Here is a 17,500-nt window from a genome sequence, read left to right as displayed (position 1 = left end):
TCTCTGTGTTAAAAAAGAGGTTCCCTGTTTCCTGTCTGCCTGCCATTGCTTGCTCCTGGATGACAAAGGTGTGTCTGTCCTCTTCTCTCTCCTCTTGGTGTCTGTTTCCTGACTTTAGTGAGGGAGATGATGTAATCGCCATAGTTACGCGGCTTTCGTTTTTCTCCGGACTTTGCTCTGGTAATGCCGGCTGGTTCGGCGAACTCGATACGGCATCGCAAAAAAAAAAAAAAAAAAAAAAACACAGATGATGGAAAAACCGCGAAAGACCAGAACTAAGCGAGCTTGACCCATTTTTTCCGCGTTTATGGCGGAAAAGGTTTATTGCGCTCGCGGTATCGCTGACGTTTTGAAGTCTGAAGCCCTGTCTATCAGCTACTGGCTCGCGTGTGGGGAGAGCTGGGCTGCGCCCCTTATCCTAATGGAGGCTAACCCTCACCCTCACCCTAACCCTAAACATCTCCCATCAAAAGCAGCCGCCATGGCGGCCCTATGGGTGCCCATAGCTACTACTGGGATCTGTGTGTGTGTGTGTGTGTGTGTGTGTGTGTGCATACGTGTGTTATATGTAATGTGTAAATGTGTGTTATACATATGGTGTGTGTGTGTATGTGTCTGTGTGTGTGTGTGTGTGTGTCTGTCTGTGTCTGCGTGTGTGGGGGGGTGTTTGTACAGCTGATCCTCCTCAGCTGTAGGTTAGGGTCAGTAACAGAAGCCTCAGTGGCAGTATGAGTCTCTCTCTCTCTCTCTCTCTCTCCCTCTCCCCCGAGTATTCCAGACTGTACATCCCAACGTAGTGGAGAGGATGTCTGAGTCTGAATGAGTCTTACTCTCAGTGAGTCTGAGTCTGAATGAGTCAGAATGAGTCTGAGTGAGTCTGAGTCTGAGTGAGTCTGAGTCTGAATGAGTCAGAATGAGTCTGAGTGAGTCTGAATCTGAGTGAGTCTGAGTCTGAATGAGTCAGAATGAGTCTGAGTGAGTCTGAATCTGAGTGAGTCTGAGGCTGAATGAGTCAGAATGAGTCTGAGTGAGTCTGAATCTGAGCAGGTCTTTGTCTGGGGGAGTCTTAGTTGAAGTCTGTGTGAACACGCATGTGTATATATTTTGGGGGGGATAGGGTGGACCTTCATTTGAACTTGCCTTTGATGGGGGGGGGGCATCCTGTAGTGCTGTATTGTCTGCCTCTGTCTGCGGGATATCCCTGTCTGTTTCTTTGTGCTCGGCGTTGGCCGCCCGACGGGGGGGGGGAGTGTGGGGGTGGGGGGGCGGGGGGGGGGTGGCGGTTAAACTCTGGTTAGTGAGTGAAAAACACGCTGGCAGTTTAAATGTGTGAAACTGTAACTGGCTCCTGCCTGTTCTCTGACCCCCCCCTCTACCCCCCCCTCCCCCCCCGCTGCAGGACCGTGCCAGAGACAGCCTGGGGGAGCGAGAGCAGATCCGGTCACAGATTCGGGAGCTGAGAAGCCAGCAGTCCCTGAGCAGAGAGCTCCAGCGCGCAGGTGAGTCGCCCGTCCGCTCGCACATAGCGCCGTTCGTTAGCGCCGTTCGTTAGCGGCTAGCCTGCCCGCCGTCCTTTACTTATTCATGTGCTCAGCGGGAGTCGTATTCAAAGGCTGTTTGCGTAACTGCTGCGGCTGTTCACTGGGGTGAAGTTGCCTTACTCAACAATACCACAGTGTAGAGCCCAGCGTGGGATTTGAATGTGAAAGTTTTGGGGCTTCAAACCCATTTCTTTTAGCTGCACTACTTCCTCCATTGTGATCAGTACTGAAGAAAGACTTACGGTTGTGCTGTGGTTGCTTTGCCACGGGCCAGTGGTAACCATCCCTGTTCCTGGAGATCTACCGTCCTGTAGGTTTTCACTCCAGCCCTAACAAAGCACTCCTCATTCAACAGCTAGAAATCTTTGTTGAGCTACTAATTAGTAGAGTCAGGTGTGCTAAATTAGGGTGGAAACGAAAACCTATAAGGATGGTAGAGCAGCAGGAACAGGGTTGGTTACCACTGGCATAGACAGTTTCTATCTGCAAAGCAAGGGAAACCAGTAGGGGGCGCTGTTTTAAATTGAAATGGTTTTGCCCTGTTCTGTGCTTCCAAGAGAACTGTACCCTGCGGGGACGAGAAAGAGTTAGAGGCAGACACACAGACACGCATACGCTCACTCAGTGTACTGTACAAATTCAAAGCTGTTCATTAGACTACCTGCTGTTTGCTCTGGCCTCAGGTGCCTTGTTTGGCCAGGTAAGCTGTAATACCTGTGAAAATATTGACGCTCGGCTTCCCAAGTATGACGTCCGACCGCGCGCCCAGCGTCCACTCAATGGCGCTCGCAGCCCGCTGAGCCGAACTCAATTTCCTCTTAACTGTGTGCAAAAATAGGCGCCTGCCAGTAAACCCGTTTTACCACCTCAGGGGTCAGGCTGAGTTTGAGAAGGGTTTCATTCACTCAGCTGTTATTTTCTACCGTTATGTTTAAAAAAAAAAAAAAAAAAATTTTAAAACAGTTGTGGGATTTTGTGTAATTGGGTGTTTGCTCAGTCACTTCATTCACCGGTGCTGCAAATTAAAAACAGACCTGAAAGTAAAAAAAGGGGCCAATAAAAGCGGAATGTTTTTGTGGCTGAATGTACAGACCCAGCCAAGGTTCTCTGGACCGGGAGAGAGAGAATGAAGATCGGGCAAAATAAATAAACAAGAACGTGTGTGTGTGTGTGTGTGTGTGTGTGTGTGTTTTTTTGGTTTTCATTGGGGCAGACTGATTTTAAATGTGCCATGTTTCAAAAGCTGTTAGGGGTGCGGAGCAGATTAGAGGAGACTGTGGAAAACCATGCAGAAACCTGGTGGTCCAAATTTCTTCAGAGCTCCAAAGCCCCCAAGCCTGTACTTTAACCGTTTAAACCAGGTGTAAGATCACAAACGTGTGATTAGAACGCTCTTAACTGGAACATTCTAATGCTGATGTCACAATCGCTACTGGGGACTGACAGCAAGTGACTGAGTTCCTGAACACTGCCTTTAGGACTTTGTAGAGAACATTCCGAAAAGCCTGCTCTTTCTTCCAAAAAAAAAAAAGTGGTTAAAGCCTGGGTGTTCTTAGAGGTCAGAACAGGAGCGCACACTGAGCTCTGGGTGAACTCTTTGGCCAGTCAGTCTGTGTGTGTGTGTGTGTGTGTGTGTGTGTGTGTGTGTGTGGCAGCGGAGCGTACTGCAGGGTTCACCTCAGTCCCTCCAGTGTGTTAGTTCAGTTTGTGGCTTTTCTTTTTGTGGGTTTCCTGCCCTTCATGCATGTTTTTGGAAGCCATCTGGGACGTATTACTTCCCCCCCCCCCCTCACCTAAAGTGGCCCCCAAATAGAACATCAGCTACCACTTTCTCGCCCTCCCAAAAATACACCGTCCCGTCCCGTCCCCTGTCCCCCCGGCTTGTCCTCCTCCGCCCTGCAGTTTGGGGCGGCCGGTGGGAGCGACGCTCGGGCGGCTGCTGAATTCTGGGAACCCGCTCTTTGTTACGGACCCCGAGCGTGCAGAAGAGGGACACAGGAAGTCCGTGGCTGGGACAGGATGGTGGTGGGGGGGGGCTGGGGTGGGGGTGCGGTGGGAGGGGGGGTCAGAGCAGGAGCGGGCGTTTCTGACAGAAGATCCAAGGAGAAGGCAGGGTAAAAAAAAAAGCACGAGAGGGAGGGAGGAAAGAAAGAAAGAAAAGAAAGGATGAAAGGAGGGCGCTTTGGTGGGGCGGGGGGCGGGGGGTGGGGGGGCACACAGTCTCGCCAGCGTGCCACAGCTGGAATAGAAGGCCTTGATTTGGGGAAACCGCTCGTTTGGGGTCGGTCGCTGGAATGCGTGATGTAGGCGAAATTCCTCAGGGAGTGTCGTTTTGAGCCCAGGCTCCTGGCTGCGTTTGGGGATTTTTTTTGTTTGTGTTGTCGTAGGCAGAGGAGGTTGTATGTGCAGCATGCAAACACGGGTTTGACCCACTCTTGCATTATTCAAAGTTTCCTTTCTTTTTTTTTTTTGCTGTGAGAGCTTACCCAGAATTCCCCCCACAACAGGCGACGGAGAACACAATGAAGAGAGCGTAAGGCACTGATATGACCGACCCAAACCTGACGTGGTCAGAACGTCATAACACTACAAATTTGCAATTTAGCCGATCAGCTGATTCGTTTAGCCAATGTGGGATACAGGAGTCGCGTTTAAAATGACTGAAAGCCTCACTAGAGATAAGCGAGACTGCAGTCAAATCACTGATGGAGAGTGGATTGCAGCCGTCCATCAGTGGTAACCAAAGCGGCCGAAGTGCCAGTCAAATCTGGGAGAGTGGAGTGAGGCCCTGTTTGCATTTTCCCCCTGTGGTCAGACGGCCTCCCGGCTGTCGCACACGGCTCCACCTGTCTTTCCCCCCTAGCCCCCAATGCTGGCTACCGTGGAGCTAGTGTGTGTTAAGCCTGAGAGTGTGTGAGTGTGTGAGTGTGTGTGTGTGTGTGTGTGTGTGTGTGTGTGTGTGTAAGTGTGTGAGTGTGAGTGTTTGTGAGTGTGAGTGTGTATCTGTGTGTGTGTGTGTATGTACGTATGTGAATGTGTGTTAGTGCGTTTGTTAGTGTTTGTGCGTGAGCGTGTGTGTGTGTGAGAGTGTGAGTGTGTGTGTGAGTGAGTGAGTGTGTGTGTGTGTGCTTGTGTGTGAGTGAGTGTGTGTGTGAGAGTGTGAGTGTGTGTGTGAGTGAGTGTGCGTGTGTGTGTGTGTGTGTGTGTGTGTGTGTGTGTGTGAGAGTGTGTGTGTGTGCGAGAGCGTGTGTGTGCGAGTGAGGGAGGGACAGGCCCAGGGAGGGGAGGAAGTGGGCAGCAGTGTTTGGAGTGTGGTTTCCTGAGGGAGAGGGTGGAATGAGGGAGTTTTGGGGAGCGGGCGGATCTGTTAAGGGTGTCATACTGTCTCATGCCCCCCCCCCTCACTTCCTGTGTCCGCTTAACACTTCCTGCCCCTTGTCCGCTTTCTTTCTGCATCTGGACAAGGCGTCGTGGAGAGGCCACCTTGAGGAAACACCCTCCCCTCCAGCACACACACACACACACACACACACACACACATACATACAGACACACACAGGCACACATGCACATACATACACACACACAGACATACATGCACATACATACACACTCAGACACACATGCACATACATACACATACAATCACTCGCACACACACTCACACACACACACACACACAGACACACACACACACACATACATACAGACACACACAGGCACACATGCACATACATACACATACAATCACTCGCACACACACTCACACACACACACAGATACAGACACAGACACACACACACACACACACACACACACACTCACATACATACATACACTCACTCACTCACATGCACACCCTCACTCACACACACACACACACACACCCTGCTAAGCCGTTATCCCCCCATCGAGACTGAGCACATATAACTGAGGTCCTGCTCAAACACTGGCCTGGGAAACCATTCATTTCCACTGTCAGTCAAGTTCAACAGCAACGTGTGACCAGATGTGGCACAGGACCATGTGGTCTGAAGATTGAACGTCTTGAAAACACAATTATTATGTTGACCATAATAACTGCCTTTGATGTATCTGAGAAAATGTGCGTCTTGAGTGGTGTGTGTTTGCTCTTGGGCTGTCTTTCAGAAGTCACTCTCCCAAGAAGTTAGGTCTCTCTCTCTCTCTCTCTCTCTGTTTTAAGAGCGTGATCCTTTTTGCCGAAGCTGATTTTCCTGTTGTCGTTGAACAGTGAAAATAGGTTGGAAACAGACGCTTTATTTAGATGTGTTCTGGGGAGACGCAACACAGAGCCGAGGGTGAAGTTTATTATAAACGCCGCAGGAATGTTTTTTTGCGTGCTCTCCCTTAAAGATCATGCCTTTATTTAGTGAGCTGGTTGAAGTTTTTGTTTAGTAACGAAACATCAGGGCCTTTTAAAGTCTCTGTTTCCAATAGCGCTTTTGCAGGAACAACCTACCTCCAGCCCCATGCTATAGGTGTGATGGTCTGAGTGAAATCAATTGAAGTCCCCCCCCCCCCCCCCCTCACGATCCACACACAGTGTTCTACCCCAACACGTGTGTCCTTGTGCCAGTGCTGTAGATGCAGGCTGTAGTCTAATTCCTTTCAGGGACCCGTTGGCTACACATGCTAGCGTAGCCTAGCAGACTACAAACTCATTCCGGGACCCCCCTCATACACCCCCGCAGCCCCATTGTGGGTCCCGACCCATAGTTTAAGCAGCACTGGTTTACGGGGACACTAGCAGGCACCAGCAGCAGGGTTTGTGGTGAGCAGCAGGGTGAGCAGCAGGGTTTGTGGTGAGCAGCAGGGTTTGTGGTGAGCAGCAGGGTGAGCAGCAGGGTATGTGGTGAGCAGCAGGGTGAGCAGCAGGGTTTGTGGTGAGCAGCAGGGTGAGCAGCAGGGTTTGTGGTGAGCAGCAGGGTGAGCAGCAGGGTTTGTGGTGAGCAGCAGGGTGAGCAGCAGGGTTTGTGGTGAGCAGCAGGGTGAGCAGCAGGGTTTGTGGTGAGCAGCAGGGTGAGCAGCAGTGTTTGTGGCGAGCAGCAGGGTGAGCAGCAGGGTTTGTGGTGAGCAGCAGGGTTTGTGGTGAGCAGCAGGGTGAGCAGCAGGGTTTGTGGTGAGCAGCAGGGTGAGCAGCAGGTTTTGTGGTGAGCAGTCCCCTGGTGGTGACGGTGTCGTCTGCTCTGTCCCAGACTCGAACTCAGGCATGGTGCTGGTCCTGGACACTCTGGGAAAGGAGGACACTCCCGCCCCCCTGATGGGGCGCCAGCGGCTGGATTCGGGCACCTCCGACTCAGACCTGGTCCCGCCCCAGCGGCAGCGGCTGGATTCTGGGGCTTCTGACCGGAGCTTGGGGTCCGTACCCCGACCCCGCCTGGATTCGGGGGCTTCAGAGCGCAGCCTGGGTTTGGCCCCCCGGGGCCGGCTGGACTCCGCCGGCTCCCAGCCCCGCCCCAGGCAGAGGGCCGACTCCGACGGGACGTCCGACGGCGGCCTGGGCCCGCTCCCGCGCCAGCGGTCCGGCTCCGGGGCGTCCGACGGGAGCTGGTCGTCACGGAGACGGCTGGATTCGGGCACCTCGGACCTGAGCCGGGGCGTGTCCTCGTTCGGCCAGGCTGCCGTGGCGACGACGAGCAGCAGCTCCAGCACGGACTCGGACCCGGAGAGCGCCGAACTCGGGCCGGTCCCGCCCCCGGCCCCGCCCCCGGCCCCGCCCGGCGACGACAGCTCCACCACGGACACCGACCGCGAGCAGCCCGACGGGGCCGTCCTCTCCAGGAAGCTCCCCGGTTCCCATGGCAACCTGATGAATGGCGGCTCGAAGCTGAGGGACGGCGCGCAGGAGCAGAAGGTACGGCACAGCACCATAGAAAGCGCACACTGCGCCTGTCACCACATTATTAACCATACAACTGTGCTCCCAGCCCTGATCCTGGAGATCTACTGTCCCGAAGGTTTTCACTCGAACCCTAACAAAGCCACACCTCATTCAACAGCTAGAGATCTCACTGAGCTGCTAATTAGCAGAGTCAAGTCTGCCAAATTAGGGTTGAAATGACAGAGTCCTGTAGATCAGGGCTTTCTTTATTGGTCATAGTTGACAGCAGGGGTCTGTTGGTTTTCATTGGTACTTGACACAATTGGCCAATCAGAGTGCCTGATTACACTCACCTCGCCTGGTTTGTTTGGTCCAGACTGGTTGCTAATTTTAAGGTAGAAACTCTTCTGTCCACCTGGGCCGGCGTTGGGAACCCCTGTCACAGACGCGCAGCCTCCATTTTCGTCTATTGTCACCAGAGGGCGCCGTTGAGCTTCGACATTCCCCACTGTTTGACTGCGTTTTTGCGACTCTCCAGACACACAGATGGCTTGCGAGCCAGCTAACAAAGCGGCGCTTTGCTTCGGCCACCGTTTCCCTGGCTACGGTGATAAACGCACCTGCCTGGAGCCCGGCCCTGTCGCATGGGGCGCGGAGTTTGGTGCGCGGAGTTCGGTGCGCTCATGGACATTCGGAGGCATCCCAGACCCCTCGTGCGGCTCGTCGTTGCTATTTTTGCCTCTCTGATGGCCTCCTGCAGCTCTGCTTAGCCTCAGCGTGCGAATGGAGGAGCTCCTGAAAGCTCACGGGGGCCAATCAGAGGGCGGGGGGGGGGGGGGGGGGTGGGGGAGATTGACGGGGGCCGCTGCCGTTCTGTTTACCGAATATTTTCTGGCCGGGGGGCTATGGTTGCCACGGCGCTGCTCAGCGCTGAGGAGGGGAATAGTTTAAAAGACCCGGCTGTGTGCATTACATCACCCGCCGTCCGTCCGTCCATCCGTCTGTCCGTCCGTCTGTCTGTCCGTCTGTCCGTCCGTCCATCCGTCCGATCCTGGGCGTTGTTGCGTAACAGTCCCACAGCGTTCCCTGATTGGCCGAGGCGTGTCTGGCGGGTGCGGTTGTTGAGGTGCCCCAGGACTGGGCACCCGCTTCACCCTGGCAGCCCTGGCACCGTCTTACCCTCCCTCTCCCGTGACACCCCACCGCTCCTCCGTACCCCACAGTCACCGTGTTCCTGCACAGTGACCCCCCCCCACCCCCCCCTCCTGCGGGCACTGTGATGATTAAAGGCCTAGCAGTCCTGGGCTGTGAGGGCCGGGGTGTCTGGTGATTTGTTATGCTCTGTTAAATGCTGACGATGCTGTGCTGGTGTGCGGGGATTAGGGTGTGTGTCGCTGGAGTCCCTGGGATTGGGGTGAGTGTGGCTGATGTGGCTGATGTGGCTGATGTGTCCCTGTTTTGTGTTTCAGACCTCGCTGGGCAGAGACGGCCGCTTCGCTTCTCTACACAACGGCAGAGAGATCGGTGAGACACACACACACACACGCGCGCGCGCATACACGGCCATGCACACACACTTACACATAAACATGCAGATAGCCATGCACACGCACACGGCCATGCGCGCACACACACGCGTTCGCACACACACACACACACACACGCACGCATACACGGCCATGCACACTCACACACGCACACACACACACACACACATGCACACAGCCGTGCGCACACACACACACAAATGCACACACTCATGCACGTGCAGATAGCCATACAGATAGCCGTGCACACACACACGCACACGGCCATGCGCACACACACACGCGCTCGCACACACACACACACGCACACACACGCACACATATGCACACACAGACGCAGAGGATCATAAATGTGGATGAGCCTGCACATGCCTGTCCCCCAGGCCTCTCCAGAGTGGCCCCACTAATAGCAGCTCTGATGACGATGATGATAATGATGATAATGATGATGATGATGATGGTGACCTTCTGATATCGCCCCGGGGGTGAAGAGCTCTCGTTCCTCGCGAGTCGTGTTGCTCTGCCCTGCCCTGACCAGATAACCGTGTCTGCGTGAGCATGACCGTATAGGGACAGGGCCCTGCTGCCTCTGCCGCTCCACAGGGGCGTGGGGGGGGGGGGGAGAGACAGTGCACAGGGACCGTCCCGCTGCAGGATCCCTCTGTCCCCCCTGCCCCCCCTGCCCCCCCCCGCATTTGGGCTCTGCGGTCTGTCCCAGAGCAGGCCTGCTGGAGCGGACTGCCCCGTCTCCGGTAAACACCCGGCCGTTGCCTAGCAACCGCTGCGGATTTTTTGCCTGAATATGGCAGAAAGGTCTGAGTGCACCTTACTCCCCCCCTCCGCCCCGCCCCCCTCCCCTCCCGCGCACCCCACCCCCTCCCCATCTTCTCTTTTTCTCTTTATGTGTTCTGTCCCTCTCCGGTCCTTCTGTGTCTGTTTTTTTTTTTTTTGTTACCTTCTGCTCTTCCCTTCCCCGAGCCAGACCTGCATATAAAGCTTATTTTCCGTAAGCTTATGTGTCTGGTGTTTACAGCTGTTAAAATCGCGTGGATGCTTTTGGACAAGCTGCTTTATATGAAGCTCTGGCTGTGGCTCTGGCTCTGCTGAAATAGCTCAGGTTTAGGGGGGTGGTGGATGTGGCTTTCTGGGGTGCAGCATCGCACTTAGCTGCACTAAGCTAAACCCCGACGGGGTCCTCTAGTGCGTTTATATTCAGGGCATATCTGGAGCTGCGATAACACCTATCAATCAGTCACTCAAACTATCTATCTATCTATCTATCTATCAATCATCCCCCAGTCAGTCAGGCAGTCAGTATGTAAGTACGTACGTAAAAAAGTAAGTACGTAAAAGTAAGTGTAAGTACATAAAAGTAAGTAAGTTAGTAAAAGTAAGAAAGTAGATCTTTATCATCCCCAATGGGCAATTTGACTAAGACAACAAAGGATCCAACAGCAGCCAAGAAGGGATAAAATGATTCAAAATAAAATAAAAAATGATATGATCAACAAAACTGACCAAAATCATAGGACAAACAAAAACAGCTGGTTAATGTTTGGATGCAATAAAATGGTCAGAATCTGCAAGTCTTGACTTTTGGTAGAAGAATAAACTCAGATCTTAGTGTGCTTCAGGTGATCTCCCTTGTTTTGAGGGAACGTTGAAATGATGTATTTAAACACGGTTTGGAGAGCGTACTGGAGGGTGTGCTGTGATATAGCTGTGCTGGGCTGTGCTGAGCTGTGCTGTGCTGGGCTCTGCTGAGCTGTGCTGAACTGTGCTCTGATAGAGCTGTGCTGAACTGTGCTGTGCTGATATGCGCTGTGCTGAGCTGAGCTGTGCAGTGCTGAGCTGAGCTGTGCTGAACTGTGCTGTGCTGATCTGCACTGTGCTGAGCTGAGCGGTGCTGTGCTGAGGTGTGCTGAGCTGAGCGGTGCTGTGCTGTGCTGGAGCTCTGTGTGTGGGCACTCGTGTCAGGAGAGCAGGAGAGGATGTTTACCCCTCAGCGAGAGAAGGGAACATCGCACCGGACGAGGGAAACGCCGAAACACTCAAGAAATCCTTTCAAGACTCAGAGTGGAGGAACAGAGAGAGAGAGTAGCAGAGGGAGTGGGAGAGGGGGAGGGGGAAGGAAGGAAGGGGAAAGGGAGGGCAGAGGAGAGCAAGCATTGAGGAGAGGAGCTGAGGGTGAAGCAGAGGGGCAGTGTGAGTGCTGTGTGCGTGTGTGTGTGTGGCTCTGATTTACTCTGTGCGTTTCTGTTTTTTTTTTTTGTTTGTTTTGTCGCTTCTTCAGTGTCCAACAGGAAAGACCCGCCCCCCCCCCCCTCCTCCTCGCCCTCCCCCTTCACGCGGGCCAGCTCCGTGCGCGACCGCGTGCGCAAGTTCACCGAAAGGAGCCCCAGCAGCACCGGCGGCGGGGGGGCGCCCCTGAAGAGGGGGGGCGGCTCCCTCAGAAACGGGGTGTCCTCCCAGGCCGGCAGCCAGACTCCCGTCTCCAGGGCGACCAGGCTGTTTGGGGAGCCGGCACGGGACGAGAGGCGAGAGGGGCTCACCGCCACCGCCACCGCCACCACCGCTGGTCCCCGGAGACCCCGCATCGGGTCTTACCCTTCCTCCTCCTCCTCCTCCTCCTCCTCGTCTTCCTCAGAGAGCATCGAGGGTGTGCTCCAGGGACAGCCCGCCCAGCAGCAGCAGCAGCAGCAGCAGCAGCCTCCCCCCGCCGGCCAATCGCAGAGCTCGGTGGGCGGGGCCCCGGGCCGGGCTGAAAAGCCGGACCCCCCCTCTCCGGGCTCAGAGGACGAGCAGACCACAGGCGCAGGAGCAGCGGACAGCACCGCCACCGGCCAGGCAGAGGCAGAGGAAGACCGCGCCGACGACATGAAGACCTTCTTCACCATCGAGATCAAGGACGGGCGCAGCGGCGGCACCGTGGCGGCCCCCCGGGTCAGCGCCAACGCCGCGCCCCCCCGGGTCACCGCCAACGCCGCTGGGCAGCGGGCAGGTAAGGGCAGAGCCGCCGGATCCCCGACTACACCTGGCGCTGTGGGGAGGGTGGGGGGGGCGACAGTGGGGCAGGTGTGTGTGTTAGAGTGTGTGTGCACGTGTGTGTTAGTGTGTGTGTTAGAGTGTGTGTGCGTGTGTGTGTTAGAGTGTGTGTGCACGTGTGTGTTAGAGTGTGTGTTAGTGTGTGTGTTAGAGTGTGTGTGCACGTGTGTGTTAGAGTGTGTGTTAGAGTGTGTGTTCGTGTGTGTGTTAGAGTGTGTGCACGCGTAGCTTACCTGGCTTCTCTGTCAGAGGTACGGGGGAAGGCGCAGGTGTTGTGAGTTAGCGGTCATTGTGTGAGTTAGTGGTTACCTGTGTGTCTTGCCTGCGGCGCTGTGTGTGTGCGCTAATGGGAAAGTCACCTTGTGACAGGTGCAGGGGGACCGGCACCCTGCAGACTTCCAGTGCGGAGTGTAATCATTAACGCGAAAAATGAGTTTTTAATCGTCTGACCTGCTACCTGGTGTTTGCACACTGAAGGAGCCGTGAGCAGTGAAATGCACACGTTCCTTTTAACACCCTAATCCGCTTCGCCTAAATGAAGGTAGCGGTTTTTTAAGGTAAAGCTCGCGAGTCCCCTGGACCAGGATTGCTCATTTTTGTGCTTCTGAACTTTAGTCGTGTTTTTCGGTTCACTGTGATTCGTCTAGTCTGAGAACACCTGTGATTGACCACCTGAAGCACTTCCTTTTCTCGAATGAACATCAGTGCGCACCCCTGACGCTTTACACCGTGCGTTCTGGGGCCCGATGACACCGCTCCAGTTTAAGATCGATCCGCCTGACCCGAAGACGGGGAGAGTAGGCGTCCCGTGTTTAGGACTCGAACCCGTGACCCTCGGGTGACTGTGCCTCGCGCGCCGGCGCTGGCTCGGTTCTCCCCTGGGGCTGACGTGACCGCAGTGGAAACTGTAAAAGATTCGCTGTCGCCGCACGCTCAGCTGGGCCGACTGCTTTCGAGCCGCTCGGCGGGAGCGTAGTAAAATCAGATCAGCGCTTCCCTGGAGCAGCGCTGACAGCCGGGCGGGTGTCTGGGCTTGCAAGGGGGTAAACGTGCGCCTTTTTCTTTTGGGCTTGTTAAAACCCCTGTAAAGGACTCGAGTCGTTTTCTAAACAGAAGTGCGGACCTGAGGCGATGGCCAACGAACGAACGAGCAAAGGAAGGAACGAACGAACGAACGCACGCACGCACGCACGCTGCGGGCACTGTGCATCTTCAAGACGGAATCCCGTGATGCGGTTGCCCATGCGCCTGCAGCCATTGGCTCCCCCGTTCTCCCTGGAAGTGCGCGGCTCGTCTCTGACGCGACGGTCAGATAGCGACGCCGCTCGACGGCAGGCGACGCCCAAAAGCGAGTGTGAACGCCGCAGGGCTTTAAAGCAGCGCTCTCTGGACAGCGCCCTCTCTGGACAGCGCCGGGTTTGCGCTCTGATTTAAAGGGCCCGTCTTCAGGGTGCTTCAGGATGGAGAATGAAGCCTTTGACTCGTTTTTGTTTTTTTGTGCGTTCCCACGCCTCTCCGTATCTTAATTTCGGCGTTCCGGTCGGTACATCGCGCTTGTCTTGCGGAGGGCTTGTAAATATTTGCGGTCCAGCCCTGCTCCACCCCTGTATGGTAATTTCACCTTCGAACGCTCGCTGTAAACAGTGGACCTTTTGGGTGGGGGGTGGGGGGGGTGGGTGGTGGAGGGGGGGGGGGGGGGATGCCTCAAGGGATTGTGGGTGAGGGGGTACACGGGGTCAGAACAGGCGCTGGTGTCTCGGTCCGGTCGGAGGACTTCATTAGAACTCGCACAGTGACCCGACTGTGATAGAGGGCGTGGGTGTGTTCTGGGGGGGGGGGGGATGGGAGCGGGGAATGAAGAGGTGAATTTGGGGATTGGATGGGGGGGGGGGGGCACGGCTTGTGTCACAATAGATCATTTATCTTGCGAGGTTTTGGACAGAAAATGCCACATTCCAGCAGAGCTGCAGCGGTCCCGTCCACAACAGATTGCGTCTGTGTGTCCGTGTGTTTTTCTCTTTCCACTCTCTCTGTCATCTTCATAACAAACACAGACCACGAGCCCCCTTCCCAGGACTTCTGAAGCTCTGACATTTTACCACCCTCCCCCCCCGGAGGGACCGACCGATTTGAGTTCAGATTCCCAGAGGAATGAGTTTTGGAATTTCTCGGGACCAGGCCACACTGTCCTAATGAGCTGCCGTGTGATTGGCTTTGAGCGTTTGAGCTGACGTTCTGGATCTCCCCTCTGCAGTTATGCACTCCGGCAGTTCACACACACCAGCCTTCAGGAGCTGAGCTTCCAGGCCGAATGGCAGTTATGGCAGTTATGGCAGTTGGAGGGATAATTAAAGCTAAATCCGGTTAGCTACCTTTGATGGATGCTCTGCAGTTGACACACTGCAGCAAGGCAACGCAGCACACGTGTCATGCTTTACTGATGAGAAAGCTCGCGGTGTGACGCTCTGAATATCGATTTTGTGACAGGATTAGTGTGTAGAGTCAGACGCTGGAACATTGAAGTGCACTTTGAAGTGTTCTCAGATCCACAGAAATTGAGTTTGCCTGTAGATATCCCATCAACAGGACCGAGTGTAACTGGACTTTCTGATTGGCTTTCACTTAGGGCTGGACTTTGGGGTCATTGTAAGCTTGGCATGCTGGGTTGGGTGTTTGTGTGTGTGTGTGTGTGTGTCTGAGCACGTGTGTGTGTGTGTGTGCGAGTGTGATAGTGTGCTGTGTGTGCATGTGGGTATGCTTGTGTGTGTGTGTGTGTGTGCGCGTGTGTGTGTGTGTGTAAGTACGGAGAAGGGGAAGGGTGATATGAACATGTTTACATCACCAGTGACAGATTCCTTCCCAGTGACTCAGTCATTAAACATGTGACTCTGGTCGTCATAGCAGCAGCTTAACTTATGTAAGTGAGTAATTGGCTCTGCAACGTCCATATGAACATAAAGCCTGTGTATGTGTATTTATATTCATATATACATTTGACTGTATACATATTGCATTTAATTGGTCTATGTGTAAATTCTTTCTCTCTTTCTCTCTCAAATGTTTTTTTCTAATTCAAAATGTATTATTGGCATGACAAGATATATCCTATGTTGCCAAAGCACAGAAAAGAACATGTACAATGGATCACATAAACCTAAATGTAAACATTAGGTGTACAGACCAATATAGGCTTGTCCTAATATGCTCACGCTGTCTCCCTCTCTCTCCCTCTCCCTGTCCCTCTCCCTCTCCCTCTCCCTCTCTCTCCCACTCTCTCTCTCTCTCTCTCTCTCTCTATAGAACTGACCCTGGGCCTGAGGGCAACGCCATTCAAGATATCCTCTTCCAGCCTTTCATCTGGCTCCTCCTTCAAGGTACGCCCCAGCTTTTCTCCCTGTCAGTCACAGCGTCGACGGTAATGACAGGGACGGAGTGCTCATTACTGCATGATAACAAAGAATGGAGTGACAGGGCCTAGTCTGTTTAATCCCACCCCCCACGGGCAGGGAGTGTTGGCTGAGTCCTCAAGTACTGAGCTAGTGAAGCTCAGGCTTTTATGACATCACAAGTCTAACGGAGGCAGTGAGGTACAGGCTACTGTGACATCACAAAGCTGACTGAGCTGCTGTAAGTGTGGGCTGCTGTGATGTCACAATGAGGCACCCTGTAATCAGTAGGCAGATGTACTCTGACGAGACCTTGAGGATGACAGGTGCACTGCATACAGCGGAGCCAGAGAAACAGGTGTTATTGCAAACAGACAGGAATAAATGATGAAAGTTAATGATGCTGTGGTCCCGGGTAGACGACAGCACAGGCACATGCCTTAAAGTCAGTCTGGTGTTTTAACCCTTTAAGGTGTGAGATCACAAATGTGTGATCAGAGTGTTCTTAACTGAACGTTCTAACGCTGATGTCACAATCGCTGCTGGCAGCTGAGAGAAACAGAGTTCTAGTACACCGACTTGGAACTCTGAAAAAAGCATTCCAAACAGCCAACTCTTCAAAAGGTTTGTTTAAGTTTAAGGATGCTTCTCTCAAGGGCTATTAAAAATAGTACAGTGAACACCCCGCCCCCCCCCCCCCTTGCGTGCTCTTGTTGCGATTTCCTCTGCCATTTGTCTTGAATCGGTTTGGAGCGTCTGACACTGTTTTCACCGCGCGTACAGGAGGCATGCGGTGTCGCTGCAGTGGTGATGTATCCCCGGTCTGTGCACGTGTCAGAGGCCCCAGGGCGAGCGAGAGAGAGCGGAGGGTGGCCTAGTGTTTATCCAACAGAGACGGGGTAGCCGGTCAGCTCTCTCCTTATAGGGTAATCCACTCAGAGAAGGGGAGGGGCCAGGGAGGGGGAGGAGCCAGGGAGGGGGGCGGTGGCACGTGCTGTTTCTCCTGGGGTAAACACAGCGTCTTTCTCCGATTCCCATCTCAGCCCATCTCCTGACATCTTTTTTTTTAAAAGGAGGGAGTTCTGAAAGGATTAGTAGTGTCTCTGGAAGGTTAAATGGATGCTCTGTGGCTGGTTCGAGAGCTCCAAGGGTGGAATCTCATCCCACTCCCCAATCCCCCCCCCACCTTCTTTTTTTCCACTGCTTGTTCTGTTCTTTTGTTCTGTTTAACTCCATATTCATGGCCCCTCCCCATCTGGTCTCTCTGGGGGGGGAAATTTCCATCTGGGATTCCTCTGGGACAAACATCTCGTCCCGGGACGCCTCCCGACTCTGCCCACACCGGCGGGGTGTTGTGCGAAAGCAATGGCCTTACCCCTGCTCCCCCCCCCAAAATCCCGAGCACCCCTTGATCCGTCCCAGTGGGGCCGCAGTCCTTCTTTAAACCAGCAGAACTCTTACGCCCTTTGAGTCAGTTTGTAAGTTCAGTCAGGGGGTCGAAAGAATGACCAACCAGGACCAGGACCATCTGCGGTCCTTAGAACAGTGGTGTGTAACCCGAAATCATCGCATGGCCCCGCCCACCTCTCCCTAACACACCGGCTACCTGCGGGAGCTCCCATTTCCCCCAGTTTTATATATCCGCGAATCGTTTCGCTGCGAGTGGCTACGCAGTGGCTGAACCCTGAGAAGCTGTGTGGTATGAGGCAGACTAAGCAGATGAACCAGCCGTATGGAGGTGTGTGTGCGTGCATGCGGGTCTGCTTGTGTGTGTGTGTGTGTGCGTGCGTGAGTGTGTGTGTGTGCGTGTGGGTGTCCATGTGTGCTACAGTACCACATGTAACTGTACGTAGGCACAGGGGTTTGTAATGTAATACTTTGCGTGAGCTCTAAGAAGCTGTGCGATACCAGGCAGGCTATGCAAATGAACCGGCCGTATGGAGGAAGGTCACATGACCGAAGCTCGGTCTGCTGGTTTTGCACGTTGTTCAGCCTGCGTCGGACCCAGCGTCGTGTCCAGTGTGCCCTGCGCAGTGCCCTGTGCAAGCCGCTGTTCTGACTTTCGTTTCTCTCACGCGTGTCGGTGGGCGTGCCCTTTCTCGGTCGTGTTTACCGTAAATATTTACATTGCGTTGCTGT

General features: G+C 54.2%; 1 protein-coding gene across 1 annotated transcript in view; it reads left to right on the top strand.

Moving 5' to 3' along the window:
• Positions 1-17,500, top strand: part of smtnb (smoothelin b) — a 74,118-nt gene that overhangs the window by 35,195 nt on the left and 21,423 nt on the right. Inside the window, 5 exon segments of the mRNA XM_035380257.1 lie at positions 1,400-1,499; positions 6,758-7,416; positions 8,853-8,907; positions 11,224-11,931; positions 15,276-15,349. Coding sequence (XP_035236148.1) covers positions 1,400-1,499; positions 6,758-7,416; positions 8,853-8,907; positions 11,224-11,931; positions 15,276-15,349 — 1,596 coding nt within the window.

Source organism: Anguilla anguilla, chromosome 10 (genome assembly GCF_013347855.1).
Source record: "Anguilla anguilla isolate fAngAng1 chromosome 10, fAngAng1.pri, whole genome shotgun sequence".
Classification (NCBI taxonomy): Eukaryota; Metazoa; Chordata; class Actinopteri; order Anguilliformes; family Anguillidae; genus Anguilla; species Anguilla anguilla.
This window is presented reverse-complemented; position numbering and strand designations above follow the sequence as displayed.